The sequence below is a fragment of the Oryza sativa genome, chromosome 5, assembly GCF_034140825.1.
Source record: "Oryza sativa Japonica Group chromosome 5, ASM3414082v1".
Taxonomy (NCBI): Eukaryota; Viridiplantae; Streptophyta; class Magnoliopsida; order Poales; family Poaceae; genus Oryza; species Oryza sativa.
In genome coordinates this window covers 1,451,460-1,473,465 of record NC_089039.1, presented here as the reverse complement: position 1 = coordinate 1,473,465, position 22,006 = coordinate 1,451,460, and the positions used below count along the sequence as shown (strand labels likewise).

Sequence of the window (22,006 nt, the reverse complement as noted above, 5' to 3'; positions counted from 1 at the left end):
GTAAACATATTTTAATAAGATAAAAGATGAAAGAGAAGAGCAGCGGGCTACATTTCTGTAGCCAGCTGCAGCACGAACTCCAAGACGCAATGTGTGTATGACAGGTGGGACCATATATTAGTAGTATAGTAAGCAACTATTGTATAAATTGGCTATTAGATTGGCTATAGATGAATTGGAGCTAGTAGTGGACTATACTATTAAACTTGCTCTTACATAGCCTTTAGAGCAGGTATAATAGCAGACTATTAGCTAGCTGTAAACATATTTTAATGAGATAAAACATGAGAGAGAATAGCAGCGGGCTACAGATCTATAGCCAGCTGCAGTACGGACTCTAAGACGCAGTGTGTGTATGATAGGTGAGACCATATATTAATAATATAGTAAGTAACTATTATATGAATTGGCTATTAGATTGGCTATAGATGAATTAGAGCTAGTAGTGGGCTATACTATTAAACTTGCTCTTATAGACTTTGAGCAAATAAGCACCCTGTCAAAAAGTGAAGAACTGCTCTCAAATCTCATGAGAAAAGGACTCGGGTTGTTTGATATATGAATGATTGTACTACTGGTGAAAAGTCCTCTGTGACATTGAGGCTGTTGTGATCCAGGCATGTGAGGTACTGTGCTACCCCTTTTTGGTCTGTGATGCAGTACAGCCACGTTGAGCCTGCAGGCTAGTAGTATTGCACTTGCAGTTGCAGTCTTGCAGATACTCTCTCTCATGACTGTCCTGTTAGTTTTGTTTTGTTTTCATTCTCTAACAACAAGGTTAAGTTATTAATCTCAGGGTGTTTGGCAGTGACTGAGTTATGCAGAATCAGATAGTACATGTGCTTGATCAGGGTCATTTCCCAATAAATACACCGAAAATTCTGGCCGAGATTTGCCGACGTCTCCAATGGCTTCAACTGCAACAATACGCCATTGAATTGAAGACGCCATCTGTGAAAATGTGGCTTTGCCTGCCTGTCATGCCGGCTGCTGATCTCTGCCATCAGAGGCCCAAATTATGGTCCTCTCGTGTCAGCAACCTCAACATGTGATGTGGGGTTGTGGGTGCTGTACCATATAATCCATGAACTTAGGCTGTGTTTAGATACAAAGTTTGGATCCAAACTTCAGTTCTTTTCCATCATATCAACCTATTATAGACACGTAACTTTTTAGTCACATCATCTCCAATTTCAATCAAAATCCAAACTTTGCGCTGAACTAAACACAACCTTATTGGGTGGATAATTTGTGTTCAAGATCTGGACATCCATCTTGGAGACGTCACGATATTTATTCCTTCATATAAAAAAAATTGCATATGACCGTGTTCAATAAACAAGGACTACAATGTCGTATGATGCAGAGGATGGGATTTTTGTTCCATTATCTTAAAAAAAACGTTGCATAAACATTAGCAATCTCATCATAGCTTAAGAGAGAAGCATGGTTTGTGATGTGGTGTCCTAATCTTTGTAGAAAGGGAGGAAAAGAAGAAGAAAAAAAAATCCTTATGTAGTGTTCTTTCAGGGGGAGAAAATTTATGTAGTGAAACATATCATAAAGATGGAGACTAGTGTTAGTCATGTTTTGGCACTGGTCAATTATCCCTTTCTTTGGCGTGATTGAAGAGTAGGATGCTTTTAGGAAAAAAGAAGCGACAACTCTACAAATGAAGTCAACTTTTTAAATTACCATCACTTCCAAAATCCCATTCCTTCCCTACAAACACAAGGCAATGCTTAGTGAGGGCCCCCTACCTTTTCCATCAAAGCTATGGTTGCTTTTCAATCCCTGCTTGACAATGACTCCATACCATCCAGCACAAGAATGAAAGTAGCTGCATATTCTCATGATCCAATTTTCTCCCTCCATATATAATTCCATTTCTTCATCATTCCAAATGTTGGCCTAATTCGATCAATCGCATAATTCCGACAAAATCGTTTTCAGTTAATTCATGTTAATATGTCAGAAATTCAGAATTCAATCAGTTTTCGTTTGTATCTGGAAGATATCTACAAAATATTTGATGAGCTAAACATTTTCATAGCTACAGTGAGATGATGAGCTGATGTATAGTACCACCATACACACAAGCCTCCAAACCTATGCAGACAAGAGTGTATGATGGTTGAGAAGCAACACTTGATGGAGGAGGATGAGACATCCATGAGAATGGTCCATTATTCCCAAACCTCAGGCTATCCTCATGAACTTCATTCCAAACTCCTATGTCTGGTTCTTGTGTCCCTAATAAGGCTCATATGGCATGGGCCCGAATTGGCAAAATATTTTAGTAATAGAAGATTGTAATGTACCCTTCATCGTTCAGAAAAAAATATATTTCGGTTTCTGTACCAATGATGCCAACAAAGAAAAAAAACACAAGTAGTCAAAGCGTGTAGATGAACAGTAGGAAATACACAGATGTTCTATCTTCTTATTTGTAAACGTAGGAAATACACAGATGTTCTATCTTCTTATGTATAACCCCAATCAACATCAACACACTAAAAATATAATGAGAATTTCTTATATCTTCCGCTGTATTATTATTGCCATCTTTGATTGGAAAAGAGTCTTAACACCAAAAACACACCATTGCAGAGGATTTCTGTCAAGCGGAGAAAACCGGTGGAATACCGGAAACCGAAAAGACCAGCACACTGTTGTGGGCTCCAAAACTGTTCCGGGCCCACTCGACAGTGACAGCGAGATCACGGGACTAAGCTAAGCCAGGTAGGCAAAGTATAATCGATCTATCCAGGCTGACGTTGACAATTCCACGCTCATCGAATCAGTTAGTTGAGCGTGCTTGAGTGAGTGACACTATCAGTGGCTGTGGCTGTCTTGCTTTAGTTAGCATACAAGTACTACTAGTAGTAGACAAGCAACAGCAACAACAGTGTTAGGATTAGTGGCAGCTACTAATAACTCAGGCTAAGCTATTGATATCTTGATAATCCAATTGAGAATTTTGGTTGGTGGCTCGAAAGAATGAATCATGGATGACTTTCATGCGATGCTCCTAAAAGCAAAGCTAATAATAAGTAGGAGTAATCACTAGCAGATAGCTAGAACTAGAAGAGGTGATCAGTAATTATGCAGCACTAAGATTGGAAGGGAAGATGCTTTCCTTGCCATGCTGCTGCAGCAACCAGCTCAGCTTCCTGCCCAATTGCTCAAGCATTGGATATTTCCATTCCATTGCACACCCAACAAGTCATTCCTATGTAAAATGTTACTGTATTTCAACAAGATATTTTGTTCTTCATTTAACAAAAAGAAGGTACTTTTGTTCACAGAAATCTGATGAATTAATCTGCTTGCAGTTCTGTGAAAGAATTTGCGAGAATAATGGATTACTGGATTGAACGAATGAATCATCTGATTGATTTCTTGGATTATTAATTATCAAGATAAGTAAGTAGGAGTATTACAAATGGAATTTTGAGCTCAATGCTAATCTATGTACTCAATACATATACATACAATTGGAGAGAAAATTACCACCACTAGAATCTAGTAGGATTAAGAGAGAGAGAGAGAGAGAAAAACAAGGCAGTAAAATTCACCGGGCGGCGTCGCCGGCGGCGGCGGAGCTGAAGGCGGCGATGTCGTGGCCGCCCTTGCGCAGCGTGCTGGTGAGCGAGGAGGAGCTGAGCGAGTCCGACGAGGAGTCGTCGGAGAGGTCGTTGAGGCCCAGCGCGTTGTAGTCGGACACGCTGTCCTGCAGGCTCAGCAGCAGCTGGTGGTTCGCCGAGAAGCTCATCGACGGCCTCGCCGCCGGCACGAACGGCGGGTCCGCCTCTCCGCCCAGCATCTGCACCACCGCCCTCATCCCCGGCCGCAGCGCCGGCTCCGGGCTCGAGCACGCGAGCCCCACCAGCATCGCCCTCCGCATCTCCGCCTCGTCGTACTCGCCGCGCAGCCTCGCGTCCACCGCGTCGAGCACCTGGCCTGCGCCATGGAGGCTCCACACCCACTCCACCAGGTTGTTGCACCTCCCCTCCGTCGCCCCGATCGGCCGCCGCCCGCACGCCACCTCCAGCACCAGCGCGCCGAAGCTGAACACGTCGGTGGCCTCCGTGGCGCGCCCCGTCAGGAGGTACTCCGGCGCCAGGTAGCCCATCGTGCCGGCGGCGGCGGTGGCGTCGGGCGACTCGCCGTGCTCCGCCTGCCGCGCCAGGCCGAAGTCGCCGAGCCGCGCGCGGTATGCGTCGTCGAGCATCACGTTGCTGGACTTGACGTCGCGGTGGATGACGCGCCGCTCGCACTCGTGGTGGAGGTAGGCCAGCGCCGAGGCCACGCCGGCGAGGATCTCGCGGCGGTGGCTCCACGGGAGCACCGGCGAGGACGCGTCGAACAGCGCCTTGTCGAGGCTGCCGTTGCGCATGTAGTCGTAGACGAGCAGGATCTCGCCCTTCTCGTGGCACCACCCCTGGAGGCGGAGCAGGTTGCGGTGGCGGAGGCCGGCGATGATGGAGAGCTCGGAGAGGAACTCCGACCGCGCCTGCGCGCCGTCGGCGCTGGCATTGGTGCAGCGCTTGACGGCGACCATGGCGCCCGTGTCCGGGATGATGCCCTTGTACACGGTGCCGAACGCGCCGTTCCCGATGACGCGGGACGCGTCGAAGCCGCGCGTGGCGGCGCTGAGCTCCTTGTAGGTGAACTCCCGCGGCGAGCGCGCGAGCGCCGCCGCCGACGCTAGGCTGTCGCGCTTGTCGGCCACCGCCGCCAGCGCCGTGGTGCCGCGCCTCCTCGCCCTGGCGCGGCGCGCCAGCGCCCACAGCGCGAAGCCCGCGAACGAGACGGCCACGAAGGCCCCCGCCGTCGCGGCGCCCGCCACCGCCGCGTGCGCGGGCGGGTGCGGCGATCCGGCATTACTAATCCCGGCCGTCGAATTGGCCGGAGCGCTCGCCACCGCGACCGAGTTGGTGGGAGGCATCGAAACCGTGGACGCCGGCGGCGACGGCGTCGTCGTGGATACGCCGGGAAGCTGCGGAGGCGAGGGAAGCATCGGATTAAGACTCGCCGGAGGCGGAGCGGCTGACGAAACCGGCGCTTCCGGCGGCGGGGACGAAGGCGTCGCCATACGCGGGGACGGCTTGGACGGCGACGAGGAGGAGGAGGTGGGCGTGGAGAATGTCCACCACTCGACGGCGTGCATCTCGGTGCTCCCCTGCGTGGAGGCGGAGAAGCCGACGAACGCGTCGCCCTTGACATACTCCCCGAGATCGAGCGGCGCGGAGAGCACCGGCTCGGCGGGGCGCTTGGGCGAGTACGAGACGAACACCTCCATGCCGCTCTTGGGCGAGTACTCGATCCACGCGTTCACCGTCCTCCCGCTGGTGAGCTCAACCCCAACGCCATCAAGATCGGCAACCGCGGCGGACACCATGCTCCCAAGATCCAACCCGACGTGATTCCCATTCACATCCCCGAACTGCACATCCATGAGGGTGTCAAACTCGACGGCGGCGACATCGGACGCGGCGGAGACGCCGATGTAGGGCCCGGCATCGCCGAGGGTGACCCCGTCGGAGGCGAGGACGAAGGCGAGGCCGCCGCCGACGGAGTCGGCGTTGAGGGTGGCGACGGTGAAGGCGAACTGGGTGGAGAAGCCGCCGCGGAGGGCGACGGGGGTGGCGTAGAGCGCCCGCCCCGCGCCGGAGTTTGGGACGGGGAGGTCGCGGGAGAGGCGGATGGTGCCGTTCTTGAGGTGCGCGTCGCCGAGCAGCTTGAGGCTGCCCAGCGTCAGCGTCGCGTAGTCGAAGCACAGTGCAGTGGACACGTCAGCTGCCACGGCGGCGAGCAGAAGCAGCAGGAGGAGGAGAATCGGCGGCGGCGGCGGTGGTGGTGGTGGTGGCGCCATGGGTGGTGGCATGAAGACGAGGAGGAGGAGTAGACATGGGAGGTGGGAGATTTTAGAGGGAGAAGTGGTGGGGAGGGGGGGGGGACACGTGCGAAGCGCAGCGGGGGAGGCAACGGTAGGGAAGAAAATGGTGGGAGTGTGTGAGGTGTGCAGGGGCAAATCGTCTGCTGTACTGCACCTGCAGTAGGTGTCACTGGCACGTGGGTCCCACCTGCTTCGGGCCCACATGTCAGTGACGTATACTGGTATGTGCATTACAGCAGAGGATCAGTGAACCATCAGCCATGGACTCCATTGTGTTGTGAGCTGCTTTTTTTTTTTTTTTGGGCGGGTGCGGTGGGAGAGGGGGTTTGGAGCGACGTGGTTTTGGTGGGGTGGTTGCACGGAAACGCACGCACGGGCACGGACACGGGAGGGAGAGACTGGTTGTACACGAGCACACAATGACATGCCTATCGACTGCCGCGCCTGCACGACGACGACGCGCGCCGCCGCCAACTCGAACGGTAACTACGGGCTACGGCGACGGCCGGGCAGCTCGCACGTCCGCGTCGTGGGCGCGCCGCGGGCTCGGAAGCGACCGTCACAGAGGTTAGGTATTTGTCACTCCGCGGCTGAAATGATTTTAGGTTGTATCGTTTTCGTTTATGCTTATAATTATACACGAGTCGCTTATTAATGATTAAAAATAATTTATGAGAAAAAATTATATGCATGTGATTTACGAATAATTTATGAATAAAAGTTTTATATTTTTATTAAAAAAATATTATAAAATAAACTATGATTAGAAAATCACAAAATCAACTTTTAAAAATAGCTTATATATACCGGCATAAGTGAAACAATAGCTAGCGTCTATTTATCTTTGATGGATTCGAAACGATAAACCGCTTTTCAAAAGGAGGTGTATGTCTTTTTTGGAAATATGTAGGTACTAAATTTAGTTTTACTACTTTCTTCACAACACTATAAGTCATAACATCATGTTATGATATGAGTACATCTACGTTGTCAATAACTTCAATCTACTTAATTAAATAGTTGAGATTATTGTTTATAAGAGTATTGTAAAGAAAAAAGTTAGTACGTCTAGCTATGCTTTCTTTTTCTAAAATAAGGAAATTCAACTCAATGCGTCAATTTAGGTACTAATCGCCACGGATCTCTAAGATTTCATGTTGTGAGGGGAGCCAAGCCCTGCAATGGTGGTGGTAGTACTGGTAGCTTTGAGATCCATGGCGATTACGTGAAGGCTGGCGTAAACTACACTAGAAAGACGACAATTGGGATAACATACAATATATACTGCTGCAATATACTAGTAGTACCAGTCTGTAATATATTTCAGTGAATGTTTATTTAATCGAGTCAAGCAGAGCAAACGAGATCGATCCTTGGATTTCATTTTCTAAGAGCAAGTTTAATAGTATAGCCAACTATTAGTTCTAAATTATCTATAGCCAATATAATAGCCAATTTATATAATAGTTCCTTACTATACTATTAATACCTGATTTTACCTGTCATACACACGTTACGTCTTGGAGTCTGTGCTGTAGCTGACTACAGATCTGTAGCCCGTTGATCTTATCTCTCTTTATTTATCTTTTTAAAATATATTTATAGCTGGCTTATAGCCTGCTATTGTACCTGCTCTAACACAGATTTGCTCTGGTTCTCGACCCCCCACATACTCATACAGTCATACTGCTACTGTACTACTGTCTACTATTACTAGTACAGTAGTAGTCCTCATTTTGCATTGTCCTGACATTAGCCAGCATGCCATTTTATAACCATTCAATTTACACTTTACATATACACCGCATTCTTGTACTTGTACTACCTACATATATCTTGTGGAAATACATGGAAATCCTTGATTAATTAGCTGTGTCACATGCGTGCACGCTACCAATGGAAATGGGTCGGCTGCATCATCATCATCATCCAGAGCACTGCATGGAGACGCTCTACAACTTGCTGTAGTTAGCTAGCACTAGTGCTGGCCTTCGTCTCTAGTAGTAGTAGTACTACACCTATAAAACAACCACGTGTTTCATCCTGTTTGTTGGAGCATGCACGATAAATAGTAAGATTTTCGGTTCATTATACTCAAATATATTGCATTCACCTAAAATCTCTTATATTATAGGATAGAGGAGTATTGTATTGGATGTGAGGCCGGGTTTCCAATCCATTATCTAAAATAAATAGTAAGATATTGCACGGAATATGTATATATAGCAACAAATATAGGAGATTATACCTTCTTTCAAAAAAAAAATTCCTCTCCTCTCGTACACATGACGTGCCGAGAGTTTAAATTTTATTTTTCAAATGAATTTAAAATTGGTATAATTATATATATGCTGATATGCATTCATGGTGACCAAAAACCCACTCCAATTGCAAGAGAGTGACACCGTGTCAATGACAAAATCATACGAGTGGATAACATATGGATCGATCGATGGATCATACGGGCCAGCTAGCTTGGCTGGCGTTTCTTGCAAGCTAATTCATCGGTCCGAAATATATCCATAATCATTACCATGTCCCAGGAATATATAAAATTGCACGACAAGTATATTCTATATTGAGTATACTTCTATATGTATATGCACACATACCTGCCTGCACAAAGGCTGTAGTTTTTTTTTAAAAAAAAATGAAAAATCTTCTGGTGCAAGTAAAAGTGTTGGCGAAGGCCTGCTCTGCAAGGGCCATTAGTGCCATGGGCCAGGGCCCATTGGGCCATGAGCAGGCCCGTGGGTCCCATTATGCACAGGGCAGTCAGCGCAATGGTAAGATAAGCCCAACTCCCCAAATGCTACTCCAATTCAGGTCCACGTCAACCGGTCCATACCCCATGCCAACACTACCTCAGGTCAGGCGTGTAAGTGGCCAACCCACGAATTTATTTATAGATAAAATAAGTGGATTAGTGATTTATGTTTGTTTATAAGTGAGCTCACGGGTTAACCACTTACACCCTTACATCAGGACTTAGCCATAAAAACAAATGGAAAAACAATAAGGAGCTAGAAATGGATGGATATGATCAAGAAATTTCTGAAACCGACCTTCAGGCTGTGCCTTTTGCCGACCAGTTATTACCGTTCTAATTAATCCTCTATGAGAAATCAGAACTACCCGCAACACATCGACGCAAATGTTGGTTGGATTGATCAGTGATGGTAGCAAAATCCCAACTAAAATTCACTAAATTCAGAAATCGTCGGGGACTTTTGTTGCAGAGCAATACGAACTAGCTAGCTAGGAAGCATACGTTGCTCGCTGATGAACAAGAAATAGAAAGTTTTGCAATTCGGCAACGATCGAAGTCTAAGTAAAATGGACTAGATTGTGAAGCTCATGTGATGCATCGGCATCGCGTCCTCGACGTCGCCGGCGCCGGCGAGGCGAGGCGAGAGCGGCGTGTCATCAGTGACGGCAACGATCGATGCGGCGGCGTGCGTAACAAGTTGCACGCAGTTTTGAGTTTCTCAACATTACCAAATTAAATCTTGTTACTTCCCAAAAAAAATAAATTAAATCTTGTTACTTCTTCAAACTCCGGCTCGCAAGTGATAAAATTGGCTTGGCTTAAATGAGCTCGGTGTACATTGGCGTCTTCTTCACTCCACGGATGCATTTCTGACGAAACTGCATGCAAATTAACACGTATGCCAGCGTGGTGGTGGTGTTCGGGTGCTTGATTTAGCCGGAGACGACGAGACTAAGCTGGGGATAGCCATAGCCGGCGGCGGCGCTCCGGCGAGGGGTCGAGAGTGAGGCGGTGGATGGGGGCGAGGGGGTTCGGAGGAAGAAAACTCCGATCCCCTTTGGGATCTCTGCGGGCCGTTCGATCCAGAATGTGTGGCCCAGATGAGTGACTCCCGAGAAAGGCCGAGCATTCCGCCTCAATTTAGGCCTATTACGAAGAAACAGCCCAAGAAGGCCCATTATGGGGACGGAGAATTAACGTCCGACACTATAGTTCAAAATTTGACAAAAGATGATGAATGCAAACAGCTCAGAAGATCTAGAATGTGTGAGACCTGCGTGCAAATGACCTGTGAGGGTAGATTTGTAGGATTGTTTTCTATAATCCACTTATTAGGGCCTCTTTCAAATAAAAGTTTTGAATTAATTTCCGTCATATGGTACAAGCCAAGATTTACAGTATGTTACTACAAGGTGGGCCGTATTATGGGATGCAGAGCGAATGGGCTTGGCCCAGTCCACATGCCAAAGGATCAAGTCAACAATCATATTACTATTTACTAGTATGAAGAAACGGATTCGCTAGATTTTTGTCCATAGAAAATAGGGAGAAAAACTTTCGATTTTTTGGTTGTCAGATTTGCCTCAAGATTCGTGCTGGTGTATAGAGGGAAAAAATTCACGTGAGAATTAGGGAACGAACTCAAGGCCTCGCTCCCACAAGCCGTGCATGCTAGCCACTTGATCTGTCGCAAGTTTCTAAATAATTAGACAAATTACATATTAGTACATTCCATTCCACTTACATCCGAGTTACAATATATATATACACTATGATTACATTTAAAAGATTTTAGAGAAATTGTCTTTCGACAATTTTACAGGTAGTCTCATGAAGAAAACATCGAACAACATATCAACTAGCCAAGGCTCTTCTTCCTCGAATGGCTTCTCCCCGACGTGTTCCAATATATAGCTTTGTCAATACTAAGATTGATACGGTGTTTGTAAACGTTGTTTGAAAAAGATTATTCACCGGATTATTTTTCTTGGACAATAATAATATGGATTATACATAATAGCATCAACTTTTTTTTTATGAAAAAGATGAGCGCCCATAATAAAATACCCTTATTTATGCTGTACATTGCAGTGCAGAGGTGTGGTGGACAAAAGGTGAGCGAGTTGCTTTAATGTAGTGTCCTCTCTGTGTCCCTTCAACTAATGACATCTTCTTCTTGTTGCTGTTTGTTTTGTTTGGGATACTGCTTGACTTGGCCAGTATACTCAAGTGAAGCTACTGTACGAGTAGTAGGATGGTATTGGAATCTGGAGGAAAAAACATTACGGGATCCTATGCCTCCACAGTTGACTTCGTGTCCTCTATTTCCCCATTGGTCAAACATACACGCCAACCATTCGGATTGAGATCAGCTGCAGTGGTAACTACGACTGCAACTTAAGATTGCACATATCTTCAGCCATTCATTTTGATGATCATCCGTCTAGATTTACCGCTACATCGATCAAACCACAAAATCATAGTAATATTTTATTCTACAGTAGTTTGCTACAGTGCTATGACTAATTTGTGCCATCCGATTCAGATCAAACGGTAGCTGCTATGACTACATAAGTTGCAGTCAATACTACTACTACAGCTGATCTGAATCCCAACCATTCCATTTCCGGTTATTTGAAAGGCGATATTGCGAAACTTACTAATAAAAACACATGATTTTAATAGAAATATAAGTGTAAAATAGAAGACGACATATAAATGGTTATTCTTTTATATATATATAGTCAATAAGAAAAAAAAAGCATGAAAATAGATATAGGTGTCATTTTCTTTTATTTGTATTTTTCTCCTTTTACTTCTTTTTGGTCTTTTCACCGGAGAGGTTAATTCTTCTTCTCATTGAGGACACAGAGAAGAGAGAAGTAGGGTGTTATAGAATAACTCATGCATGTTGCATAGTGATGTCAAATACTACATAGCCCCACACATTTATTTTCGACCTGTCCCACCTCTCCTTGCGTCCATCTGTGACTACTGTAATGTATACATGTGCATCGTTTACTTGTATACATGCATGTACTACTAGATCTCACTTGCCTTGTGTATAATTGTAACGTAGTACTATTTGGTCCCTATCAAATTTCTCACCCTCTATAGCATGGCTCTTGGCTGCCAATGTGCAATTATTCAGCAAAACTAGTGATCATGCCACACTTCATTAAAGAAATACTCCCTCCATTTCATAATATAAGTCATTCTAGCATTTTCCATATTTATATTGATGCTTAATTCATTAACATCAATATAAATATATTGATGTGGAAAATACTAGAATGACTTACATTATGAAACGGAGGGAGTATCTGTTTACCAAGAGCTAGGAATTTTGTGAAGCATGAGCCTGACTAACCATGGAAAATCTCTTGGCCTCACCCACCAAGGGTGAGACCTTTTTTTTTATATAAATGATGGATAAAATTGAGATTAAGATAATTATTTAAAAATACAAATGAATGAATTATAGAAAGTTGTAAGTCGGTTTTCAAATAAAATCTAAGAAATTATGGTGAAGTTCTCCTTTTTTTTTCTTTTTTGCAACAATATACCGTTTAGAACTTAGGAGCCATGCCTGCGCAATAATCCATAATCCGCACGCTACAAGGAATGTGCCCAAACTGTGAAAATATTTGAAAATTTTCTTGTAGAGGATGTTCACCATTGTTTTTCTATTTTTTTCCCCAATGAATATAAAAAAATGCTTTCACAACTCAATTTATTAACAAGCAATAAATATGATAAATAGCATGAAGTGACCTTTCACTCAAAAACCTTAGCTAGGTGGGGTTTTGTCAAGCCATGGTATGTGGTGTGTTTCCCCACATGATAGGATAGATCAATGGTCAAGCAAAAGGTGGAAATAGAAAAGAAAGAACAAGAGAATATAGCACACAAGAAGGAGAAGGTGGAAGAAAATGCCAATCCTCTCCAATCTCCATACATTACAAACAAGAACCAAAAAACAACAAAGAGAAAAAAGTTTAGGTAAAAAAAAAGATGAAGAAGAGGTGAAATTAAAGGTTTGCTGGTGCCGTATGTCAGATGTTGCTCGTGACATTGCCTAGCTAGTAGCACAACAAAACGTACTGGCCTTGGCCCATATGGGCTCACACCCCACGTGTCGTGTCCACGAACCCATCCATGCACGTACAACTTTCAATTTTATCTTGTTTGGATGACATTAACATGCACCACGTACGTGTACAGAAGCTTGCAAGCAACTAATTATTTATCCATTAATTTTGCATTTCGTCCAAAACTTAGCTTGGTACTGACTAGTAGTACAATGTTTCATCACAATTTAAGGTAGCCTTTGATTGATCTTTTTCTTTTCCGAGTTTGTTAGCACAACCAAAGGTCCAATTTAAAAATAAATTATTCATCAGATTATCTTCATGAATTATATACTTAATTATAGGAATAAATAAATATCTTTGGAAATAAACTTATTAAATAGCTTGGAACAAGTGGTTTGAAAAAATCATTTAAAAATATTTTTCAAAAATATATTTTTAGAAACATGGAGCAAATAATCTACTAGTAAAGAAGCTGATAGAAAATAATATAACACCGAAGTCCTTTAGATTCAGCAATCAATGCCCTATGGTGATAATAATCTCAGTTTGGCGCTCTTGGATTTCGAAGAAAATATACAGACTCCAAAGTCAAATATATTTGACCAGAGGAAATAATAGCATTTATGAAGTCGATTAAGAGGTAGAATGATGTTCGTTGTTATGCCTTTTGTCTCTACCTTTTAAACTAGTACTCCTAGCACTCTAATCTCCAAAACAAGGTCCCAATTCAAATGTTGGTCCCCAACATATTCCAATTCAAACACAGATTCTCAAATTCTGTCAGCAAGCAAGCTTGCTGAGGAAGCACCACTACTTGGGCATTATTCAAGGTCAAGTGAACGATTATTTAAAAAAAGAGAGAGAGAAAAGCTCAGATCAGGATCTCATATATGATGAAAACACAGAGAGAGAAACACACAAATTCAGATCCCCAGACAAGGAGATCCACATGGCAACAGCTCAGAGCTCACACGCACTCAGATGCATTTCGCTCGATCACCTGACACCCAAAAATAATTAAACAATCAGCAGCAGCAGCATCCACACTGACCACCACTACATTTGGGTTTGCAATGCATGCGTGCAGCGACCTACTAGCCATCAGCAAACGACGTGTGGAGAGGTAAAGCTGCCATGGCTGATTCACCACTCGTGCAACTGCAATGCCCCCCCTTTATTTTATTTTATTTTGTTTTGTTTTAACACTAGGTGTTTCTATGCCTCCATCTTATCATGGATGCAACCATTTTATGCTATGAGAACCCATGGTTCCATGATATTCATGGTTCATGAAACTCACTAGTCAGAAGAGTGTGGCAGTATGATGGAAGTAGGGGGGAAAACAGATTCATTTTGAGTAGGCTCTGTAAAGGAATACGGTTGAACAGCTTAAATAGGATGTGATTATATATGTGTAGGCATATGTTTCTTTATGTTGTACATAAATTATAATATCAACCGAGGTTCGCTCTAGTCTCCTTAGTGCACTGACTAATACATAAATTTAAATCTAAATATTTTAGGGCCCTTTTGAATCACAAGATTGAAAAAACGTAGGAATAGGAAAAACGCAGGATTCTGATATGAATGCAAGTGTAAAACAGAGGATTGCAAAACACAGAAAAAACACATGAATGATCGTTTGATTGGACCGCAGGAAAAATGCAGGAATTAGAGGAGCGATGAAGACTCATAGGAAAATTTCCATGAGGTAGAACCTCATGCTAGATTTCCTCTAAAACTTGCATGTCAATAGGCATTCCATAGGAATTTTATAGGATTCCATAGGATTCATTCCTTTGATTCAAAGAGGTATATAGGAAAAAATTCTATAGGAATGAAATCATTTAAAATTCCTATGAATTTCTTTTGAATCAAAGGGGGCCTTAAGGTATTTAATTTTTTTCACGTGAAACTTAGTCTCTCACTCCAATGGCCTCGATTGGCTATCCATCAAGACACAAAATGAGCCATCCAGACACTAAAAAAGTCCTTAATAGGTTGCGCAATATAACACAACATGAGGCATGCAACCGCTATAAAAATATAGGAAATCAGGAAAAAAAAAGCCACATGCCTACGACCAGCATATTTTGGCAGGGGCCAATGTATCTATACACTTATACACTTGTAAGTTAGTAAAGATAAATAAGTGACTAAAAGACATTCAATCTAATATCTATGGTTACCATTTTACAAATACGACACTAATGTTTTGCATAGCCATTATTCATCCAATTCAAACTAACCAAGATATGCATTCCTTTATTTTGATACATCCATTCCACTAATAAATCACATTGCTCTATATATAACTTTGTGTCAATGTGTAGGGAAATTAGCCGAGGCTTATTAACATCTAAAATTAGTTGTGCCAACCGCACGTATATGGAACTGAAAATGCAATACCATTGGGGGTCCATATAGCAAGCATTTCCTCTCCTTTTTCCAGCATCCTCGTGATAGAGAGAGAGGCCATGGATGATGAATGAGATGGATTGATGTGAAGTGAAGTGAAATGACCTCTGTGCTGCAGTGTGGAGTAGTCTGTGACATGGAAATCAGCAAAGCAGAGGAAAAAGAAGCAAAGGATGGATGGATGCCCAGCAAATGAAAGAAGAAGAAGAGGGCAAAGAAAGAATCCTCAAATCACATCCCTCTGCTGTGTTGTCTTGCCAGTACAACTCATGTACTCCCTCCGTGCAGGGAAAATCAAACCTAGAACTGGATGTGACATATTCTAATACAATATGAATCTGGACAGAGGTATATCCAGATTCGTAGTACTAGGATATGTCACATCCAATACTAGATTAGTTTTTTATGGGACGGAGGGAGTAGTTGGCAAAAAAAATTTTTGCCTCTGTATGTCACACCGGATATACAGACACACATTTAAAGTATTAAACGTAGTCTAATAATAAAACAAATTACATATTTTGACAGGAAACTGCGAGATAAATTTATTAAGTCTAATTAATCTGTCATTAGCAAATGTTTACCATATTATCAAATCATGGCTCAATTAGACTTAAAAGATTTGTCTCGCAATTTTCTGGTGAACTGCGTAATTGATTTTTTTCCATATCTAATAATTCATGCATGTGTCACGTGAAAAAATTCTGTTTAGGAACTAAATGGGCCTCACTCACTCACATGGAGGGAGTAGTCAGAGCCAATGTGTGGACCCGGCCCATGGACTCTCTGTGGGCCCCACCTCTCAGCAATTCTAGTACTCACGAAACCCTTGCAATAAATGTTCAAATCAAACTCATGAATGGATACATCTTTTTCCTTGTATGAATGAGCTATTCATTCAATCCATATCCAAGGATTAATTTTAAATGTAACTGTAGTAAAGAATTTCAAATTATTTGTTGTTCGTAACAAATTTCACATCAAACAGCAAAGATACGATAAACTACTATGTTACCCAGGGCCCCTTTGAATCGCAGGATTGAAAAAACAGAGGAATAGAAAAAACGTAGAAATTAAATGCCACACTTATTGGATTCCCATAGGATTTTGAAACACAGGAAAGTCTTCAAACTGTCGTTTGATTAGCATACAGGAAAAACGCAGGAACCTTAGACACATGAAGAGGAAAACATGAGGTGAGACCTCATGCTTATTTTCCTCCAAAATTGCTCTAGTAAGGTTCATTCCATATGAATTTCAAAGGAATTGATAGGAAACAATCCTTTGTTTCAAAGGACCCTATGGGATTATTTCTCATAGGATAAAATCCTCTAGAATTCCTATAGTTTTTCCTTTGATTCAAGGGGGCCTAACTGGTACTTCTTTCGTGCACAAATATAAGGAATCCTATGTTGTTTTTAGTATTTTGATTTTTTTTGGCTACAATGACTTATTAAATAAGAGTATATAGTGAGTGAAATGGTGGTTGAGGGTAAGTGGGAGAGATTTAAATAAAAAGTGATTGATGTGACACCTACTTAAATTTGAGAACAAAATTTGAATATTTGAATTTCTTGTATTTGGGGATGGATGGAGTATATAACTGTGTTGATGAACGGTAAAGATGGAAGACAATTATAAATTTACTTTAGAATATGAGAAATACCAATAATTTGATAAAAATTAAATAGTAAAATATCAAGTAATCAAAACGAAGGAGTTAGGGTGTGTTCAGGAGGAGGGGTTGGAAATCCATCCTCTCCAACATGCAAAACAAAGCACTCATTAGCGCATGATTAATCGAGCATTAGCTAAAAACTTAAAAGATATATTAATATGATTTTTAAAACAATTTTCCTATAGATTTTTTGTAAAAAAATTTATCGTTTAGCAGTTTAGGAAATGTGCACGCTGAAAACGAGTGAGATGAAGTCAAAAACATTGACTTAAGAACACAACCTTAATATTTATAGTAAATTTTTCGAAAGATTACCGCTACTTAGTGTTACCTCCGTTAAATGGAAATGATATTAAGAGCTAGTAAAATTAAATGAAAAAAAATATTGTGATTGGATTGAGAAAAGGAGGTGCGTACGTCATTTGAATGGTGGAAAGTTATAATTGGTTGAGAAAAAAAATTATGTGGTTGTTATATTTTGAGATAAATTTTGTAGGTCAAAAGTTGCTACTTCCTCCGTCCAAAATTGTGATATTTTTTTATACTATGAATCTGGACAGTAACGAAGAATATCACATCTTTTCTTAAGAAAATATCACAGGTTTTTTTTATATTTTGAAGAGGAGGGAGTACAGTATATTTTACTGGGAGTAGGAGTGAGGTGGTGTTTTAGATCCAGGGACTTAACTTTAGTCCATGTCTTTAGACACTAATTTAGAGTATTAAATATAGACTACTTACAAAACTAATTACATAAATAAAAGCTAATTCACGAGACAAATTTTTTAAGCCTAATTAATCTATAATTAGAGAATGTTTACTGTAGCATCACATAGGCTAATCATGGATTAATTAGGCTCATTAGATTCGTCTCGCAAATTAGTCCAAGATTATAGATGGGTTTTATTAATAGTCTACGTTTAATATTTATAATTAATTTTCAAACATCCGATGTGATAGGGACTTAAAAGTTTTAGTCCCATGCATAGAATTCTGTTGAAGGATTTAGAAGAATGACATGACCAGCAGTCCAGCAGAGCATTGTAAACTAGAATCTCACACATGACACATCCATCACATCACACACAAAACCAAACCAAACCAATATTGCATGGTCCAGTGCACCATGTCCACATCAACCAAGCAGCAAAGGCGAGCGAATCCTAAGACCACTCCTAATTAATCACCCAAGCACTAATCACGATTAGCCTTCTGACTAATCACACTCCTTCACAGCCTAATCTTCCCGCAGCTATAAGCTTCCCTTTCCTTCGTGTCCCCCCCCTCGCTTCGTGTCATCGTGCGTCAAGTGTGAACGCGTCGCGACGATGAAGCCGCCGGCGGCGAGCCCCGGGCGCGCGGAGAAGCAGCTGCCGGCGCCGCCGGGGCTGGCGCGGCTTCTGCTCAGCAAGAGCCGGCGAGGAGGCGGTGGCGGCCGCTCCCGCCGCGCCCCGGCGACGTCGCCGATGTTCGTGTCGCGTGGCCGGGGCGGCGCCGGGCGCGCCGCGGCGGCGGCGGCGGACGGGGAGCCCTCGTCGCCCAAGGTGACCTGCATTGGCCAGGTGCGGATGCGGAAGGGGAAGAAGGGGAAGAAGGCGGCGGCGGCGAGCAAGGTGGCGGCGCCGGAGAAGGGGAGGGGTTACTGCCGGTGCCTCAAGAAGGCGTTCCTCTGCGGCGGCCTGTTCGACTTCGACCGGAGGCGGCGTCCGAAGGCGCCGTCGCCGGAGGTGGTAGAGAGGAGCCGCCGCTCGCCGTGGGTGTTTAGCAGCAGGGACGTGGCCGTCGCCGCCGCGCCCAAGCAGCCGGATCCGAGGGGAGAGCACGCCGAGGAGGACGAGGAGATGGAGGCCTCCGCGGGAGGAGTCTTCAGATCGTTGGAGGGCGAGGAAGCGGAGCGGCTTGGGATCAATGGCGGCGGCGACGACAAGGAGGAGGACGAAGAGGAGGAGGAGGAGGAAGCGGAGCTCGTCTCGTCGGCGACCACCACGCCGCCCAAGAACGCGCTCCTCCTCATGCGCTGCCGCTCCGCGCCACAGAACCGCTCGTCCCCGCTCACCTCCAGGTTCCCCGTCGCCGCCGCGCCCTCGCCGACCAAGGACGCCGCCGCCGCCGCGGAGATCGCCGCGCCCTCTCCCCGCAAGTCGCAGAAGGCGTCGGCGGCGGCGGAAGCGCAGCACGAGGAGAGGCAAGAAGAGATGGCATCCGTGCAAGAGCAAGAGGAGGTGAGGGAAGAAGAAGAGGAAGACGTCGACGACGACGACGACTACGACGAGGAGGACATGAGGTGCTCGTCGGCGCGGCCACTGGTGCTACCGAGGTGCAAGTCGGAGCCGGCGACGACGGCGGCGGCGAAGATGGCGGGTGGCACGGCGGCGGACGCGACGACCGCCGGGTGCTTCTGGGCCAACGGCGGGAGCAGCGGCCGGAGGAGGCACGCGCCGGCGGCGGCGGCGGCCGCAACTCCGGTGGCATTGGCCGGCCACTGAGCAGGTGGGCCCCCGAAGCTGCATTCGGAATCGAATTATCCGATATACTAGTAGCAATATATTTCCATTTTGTTCCTCTTCTTCAGTTAATTAGTCTAGAATGGTAAGCTGTAATTTCTTGTGGGTAATACTAGTAGTATTATTATTCCTCATGCCTGTGCCAAAAAATTCCTTGTATAAATCAAGTTTACCTGAGTATGCTGTAAATTTGCACAAGGTGGAGTAGCACTAAGAGCTTGTTTAGTTCAAAAAAACATTATATCGAATCTTTAAATACATGCATAGAGCATTAAATATAGACAAATTAAAAAACTAATTGCACAATTTGTATGAAAATCGCGAGACGAATCTTTTAAGCATAATTAATCTATGATTAGCCATAATTGCTATATTAACTAATTAATTAGGCTTAATAAATTCGTTTTGTGGTTTTTAGGCGAGTTATGAAATTAGTTTTCTCATTCATGTCCGAAAACCCCTTCCGACATCCGGTCAAACGTCCGATGTGATACCCTTAAATTTTTTTTTTCGCGAACTAAACACACCCCAGTACCAAGTAATTAGTACTCCTAGCTACTGCTTTAAATCTCTTAATTAAATCGCCCTTAATGTAACCATCTAGTGCTTGTCCTATTAGTAGTGGAAAACGGTACAGTGAAAAGATCAATGTAGCCATGAATGATACTACTCTACTAGTAGTAGTACAATCGTTTGTCCTGTGCAATGGGGCTTAAACAAAACCTGTACAATTGTCTCACCTAACAATGTGTAGCTTTAATTGATTATCACTGCCACTAGTACATGGAGTACAATTGAGCACTGCTCCTTCCGTAACAAAAAAACAAACCCTGGATTTTCGTGTCCAACGTTTCACTATCCGTCTTATATGAAATTATTTTATAATTAGTATTTTTATTATTGTTAGATGATAAAACATGATTGATACTTTATGCTTAACTTGTCTTTTTAATTTTTTTTATATTTTTTCAAATAAGACGGACGGTCAAACATGAGACACGGAAACCTAAGGTTTGTCTTTTTTTTTTGTCTTTTTTTTTTTTTGAACGGAGGGAGTACTCACTTACAGCTACAAGAGGCCCTGAAGAAACAGAATTACATTTTGGATTAAGCACAAGAGTCAGATCAAAACAGTGGTGTGCTAGTACTAGTAAAGAAAGAAGATTGTCGGGAAGCTTTATTCCAAAGGAAGGGAATTCCCAACAGGCAGCAGCAATCAATTTTGTTGGCGAAAGTTACAGTTGCTCGGCCATTGTAGCAGCTGCAGCACTAGACAGTTACAACTCGTAAAATAGCTACTGCTGCCATCCATTAAGGTTATGGCGATGTGCAGCAATGTTTTCTGCACTAGTACTGATAAAGAGGCAGACTCGAAGTTTCTGCTCTGGATTCAAATCGATCTTTTGGATCAGAATTCAATTGCTGCAACTACAACCTCCAATTCATCTATAACCAATCTAATAGCTCATTCATACAACAGTTATATACTACACTATTAATATCTAGTCCCACCTGTAATAGACACACTGTATCTTGGAGTCTGTGCTACAGCTAACTACAAATCTGTAGCTCGCTACTCTTCTCTCTCCTAATTTATCTTCTTAAAATATGTTTGCAGTTGGCTTATAGCCTGCTATTGTACCTGCTCTTATGATTTTAAAAAAACACAGGTTTAATGTACACAAGATTTAATGTTTTGAAATAAAGAAATACGCCTTTGTAAAAATCAACGAGATAGGATGTTTGACCTGCAGGCTGCCTAGCACGAGTTGGTTGTGAATGGCCGGAGAATCTAATGCACTTGTGGCAGAAAATGCAAGGCATCGTGGAGACATGCGTGGAAGAAGCTTGTGATCCGCTGCTTTGCCCATAAGTTGACCTACAGAGTACTCCAGAGTAGAGCGTGCAAGCAGCATAGTTTATTGACCTGCATCGTGCTACTACTTCTACAACTTGTGCAGTGACGACATGTGCATTAATCTGGATTTGGACTAATGAGACGAGAGAGAACAGCAGCAGTGACCACCTCGAGATGCCTGAGATCTGTTAGTACTCTTTTAATCATGACCAACGGAAGGGGAATCAAGTGTCAAACCGTCAATAGCCCAAGAGCGATAATGCTGAGTGAGAGGGACAAGGGAAGAAACAAGAAAAAGCTAAAGCATTGCATTTGCAGGAAAGGAGGGAGCAGGCTGACACCTACGTGCGGCCGTACGCTCCAGAGTGCGTATCATTGTGCAATACCATCACCAGGTAGGTCTGGTGCTGCCTCTGGAACAAATTGCATGTTTCCTCTAGCTCCTTGTGCAAGCAGAGAACCAGGGAGACATTCATGGGTCATTCCCAATCGCAGAAGTGCAGAACGCCAGAACCCATCGTCCAGATGGAGGATTCTGAACCAAGTCAAAGCAAACACTGAAACTCACTGTGCACTACTGTCAACTCACGTACAACCACACGACCACACTTGCCCCCCAAAAAAAAATACACAGGGACGCATGCAAGATAAATTCCTTTTTTTGATATGTATATCAATTCCTCTTTGATGAAAACTGGGAAAAATAGGCTTAGTCCTGATACAATCGCAAAAACATTAAGCTGAATCAACAGAAGAAGTCGTGCTTACCATCGTGGAAGAGA

The 22,006-nt window shown here is 43.6% G+C and overlaps 2 protein-coding genes across 2 annotated transcripts; one reads left to right on the top strand and one right to left on the bottom strand.

Moving 5' to 3' along the window:
* Nucleotides 1-3,373: 3,373 nt before the first annotated feature.
* Nucleotides 3,374-7,499, bottom strand: LOC4337673 (L-type lectin-domain containing receptor kinase VIII.2). Its single transcript, XM_015782273.3, has one exon. The coding sequence runs from the start codon at nt 6,131-6,133 to the stop codon at nt 3,575-3,577; it is 2,559 nt and encodes an 852-aa protein (XP_015637759.3). The 5' UTR covers nt 6,134-7,499; the 3' UTR covers nt 3,374-3,574.
* A 10,650-nt stretch (nt 7,500-18,149) lies between these two features.
* On the top strand, nt 18,150-19,564 carry LOC9268754 (uncharacterized). The gene has a single exon (XM_026025277.2). The coding sequence runs from the start codon at nt 18,191-18,193 to the stop codon at nt 19,346-19,348; it is 1,158 nt and encodes a 385-aa protein (XP_025881062.1). The 5' UTR covers nt 18,150-18,190; the 3' UTR covers nt 19,349-19,564.
* Nucleotides 19,565-22,006: the final 2,442 nt, after the last annotated feature.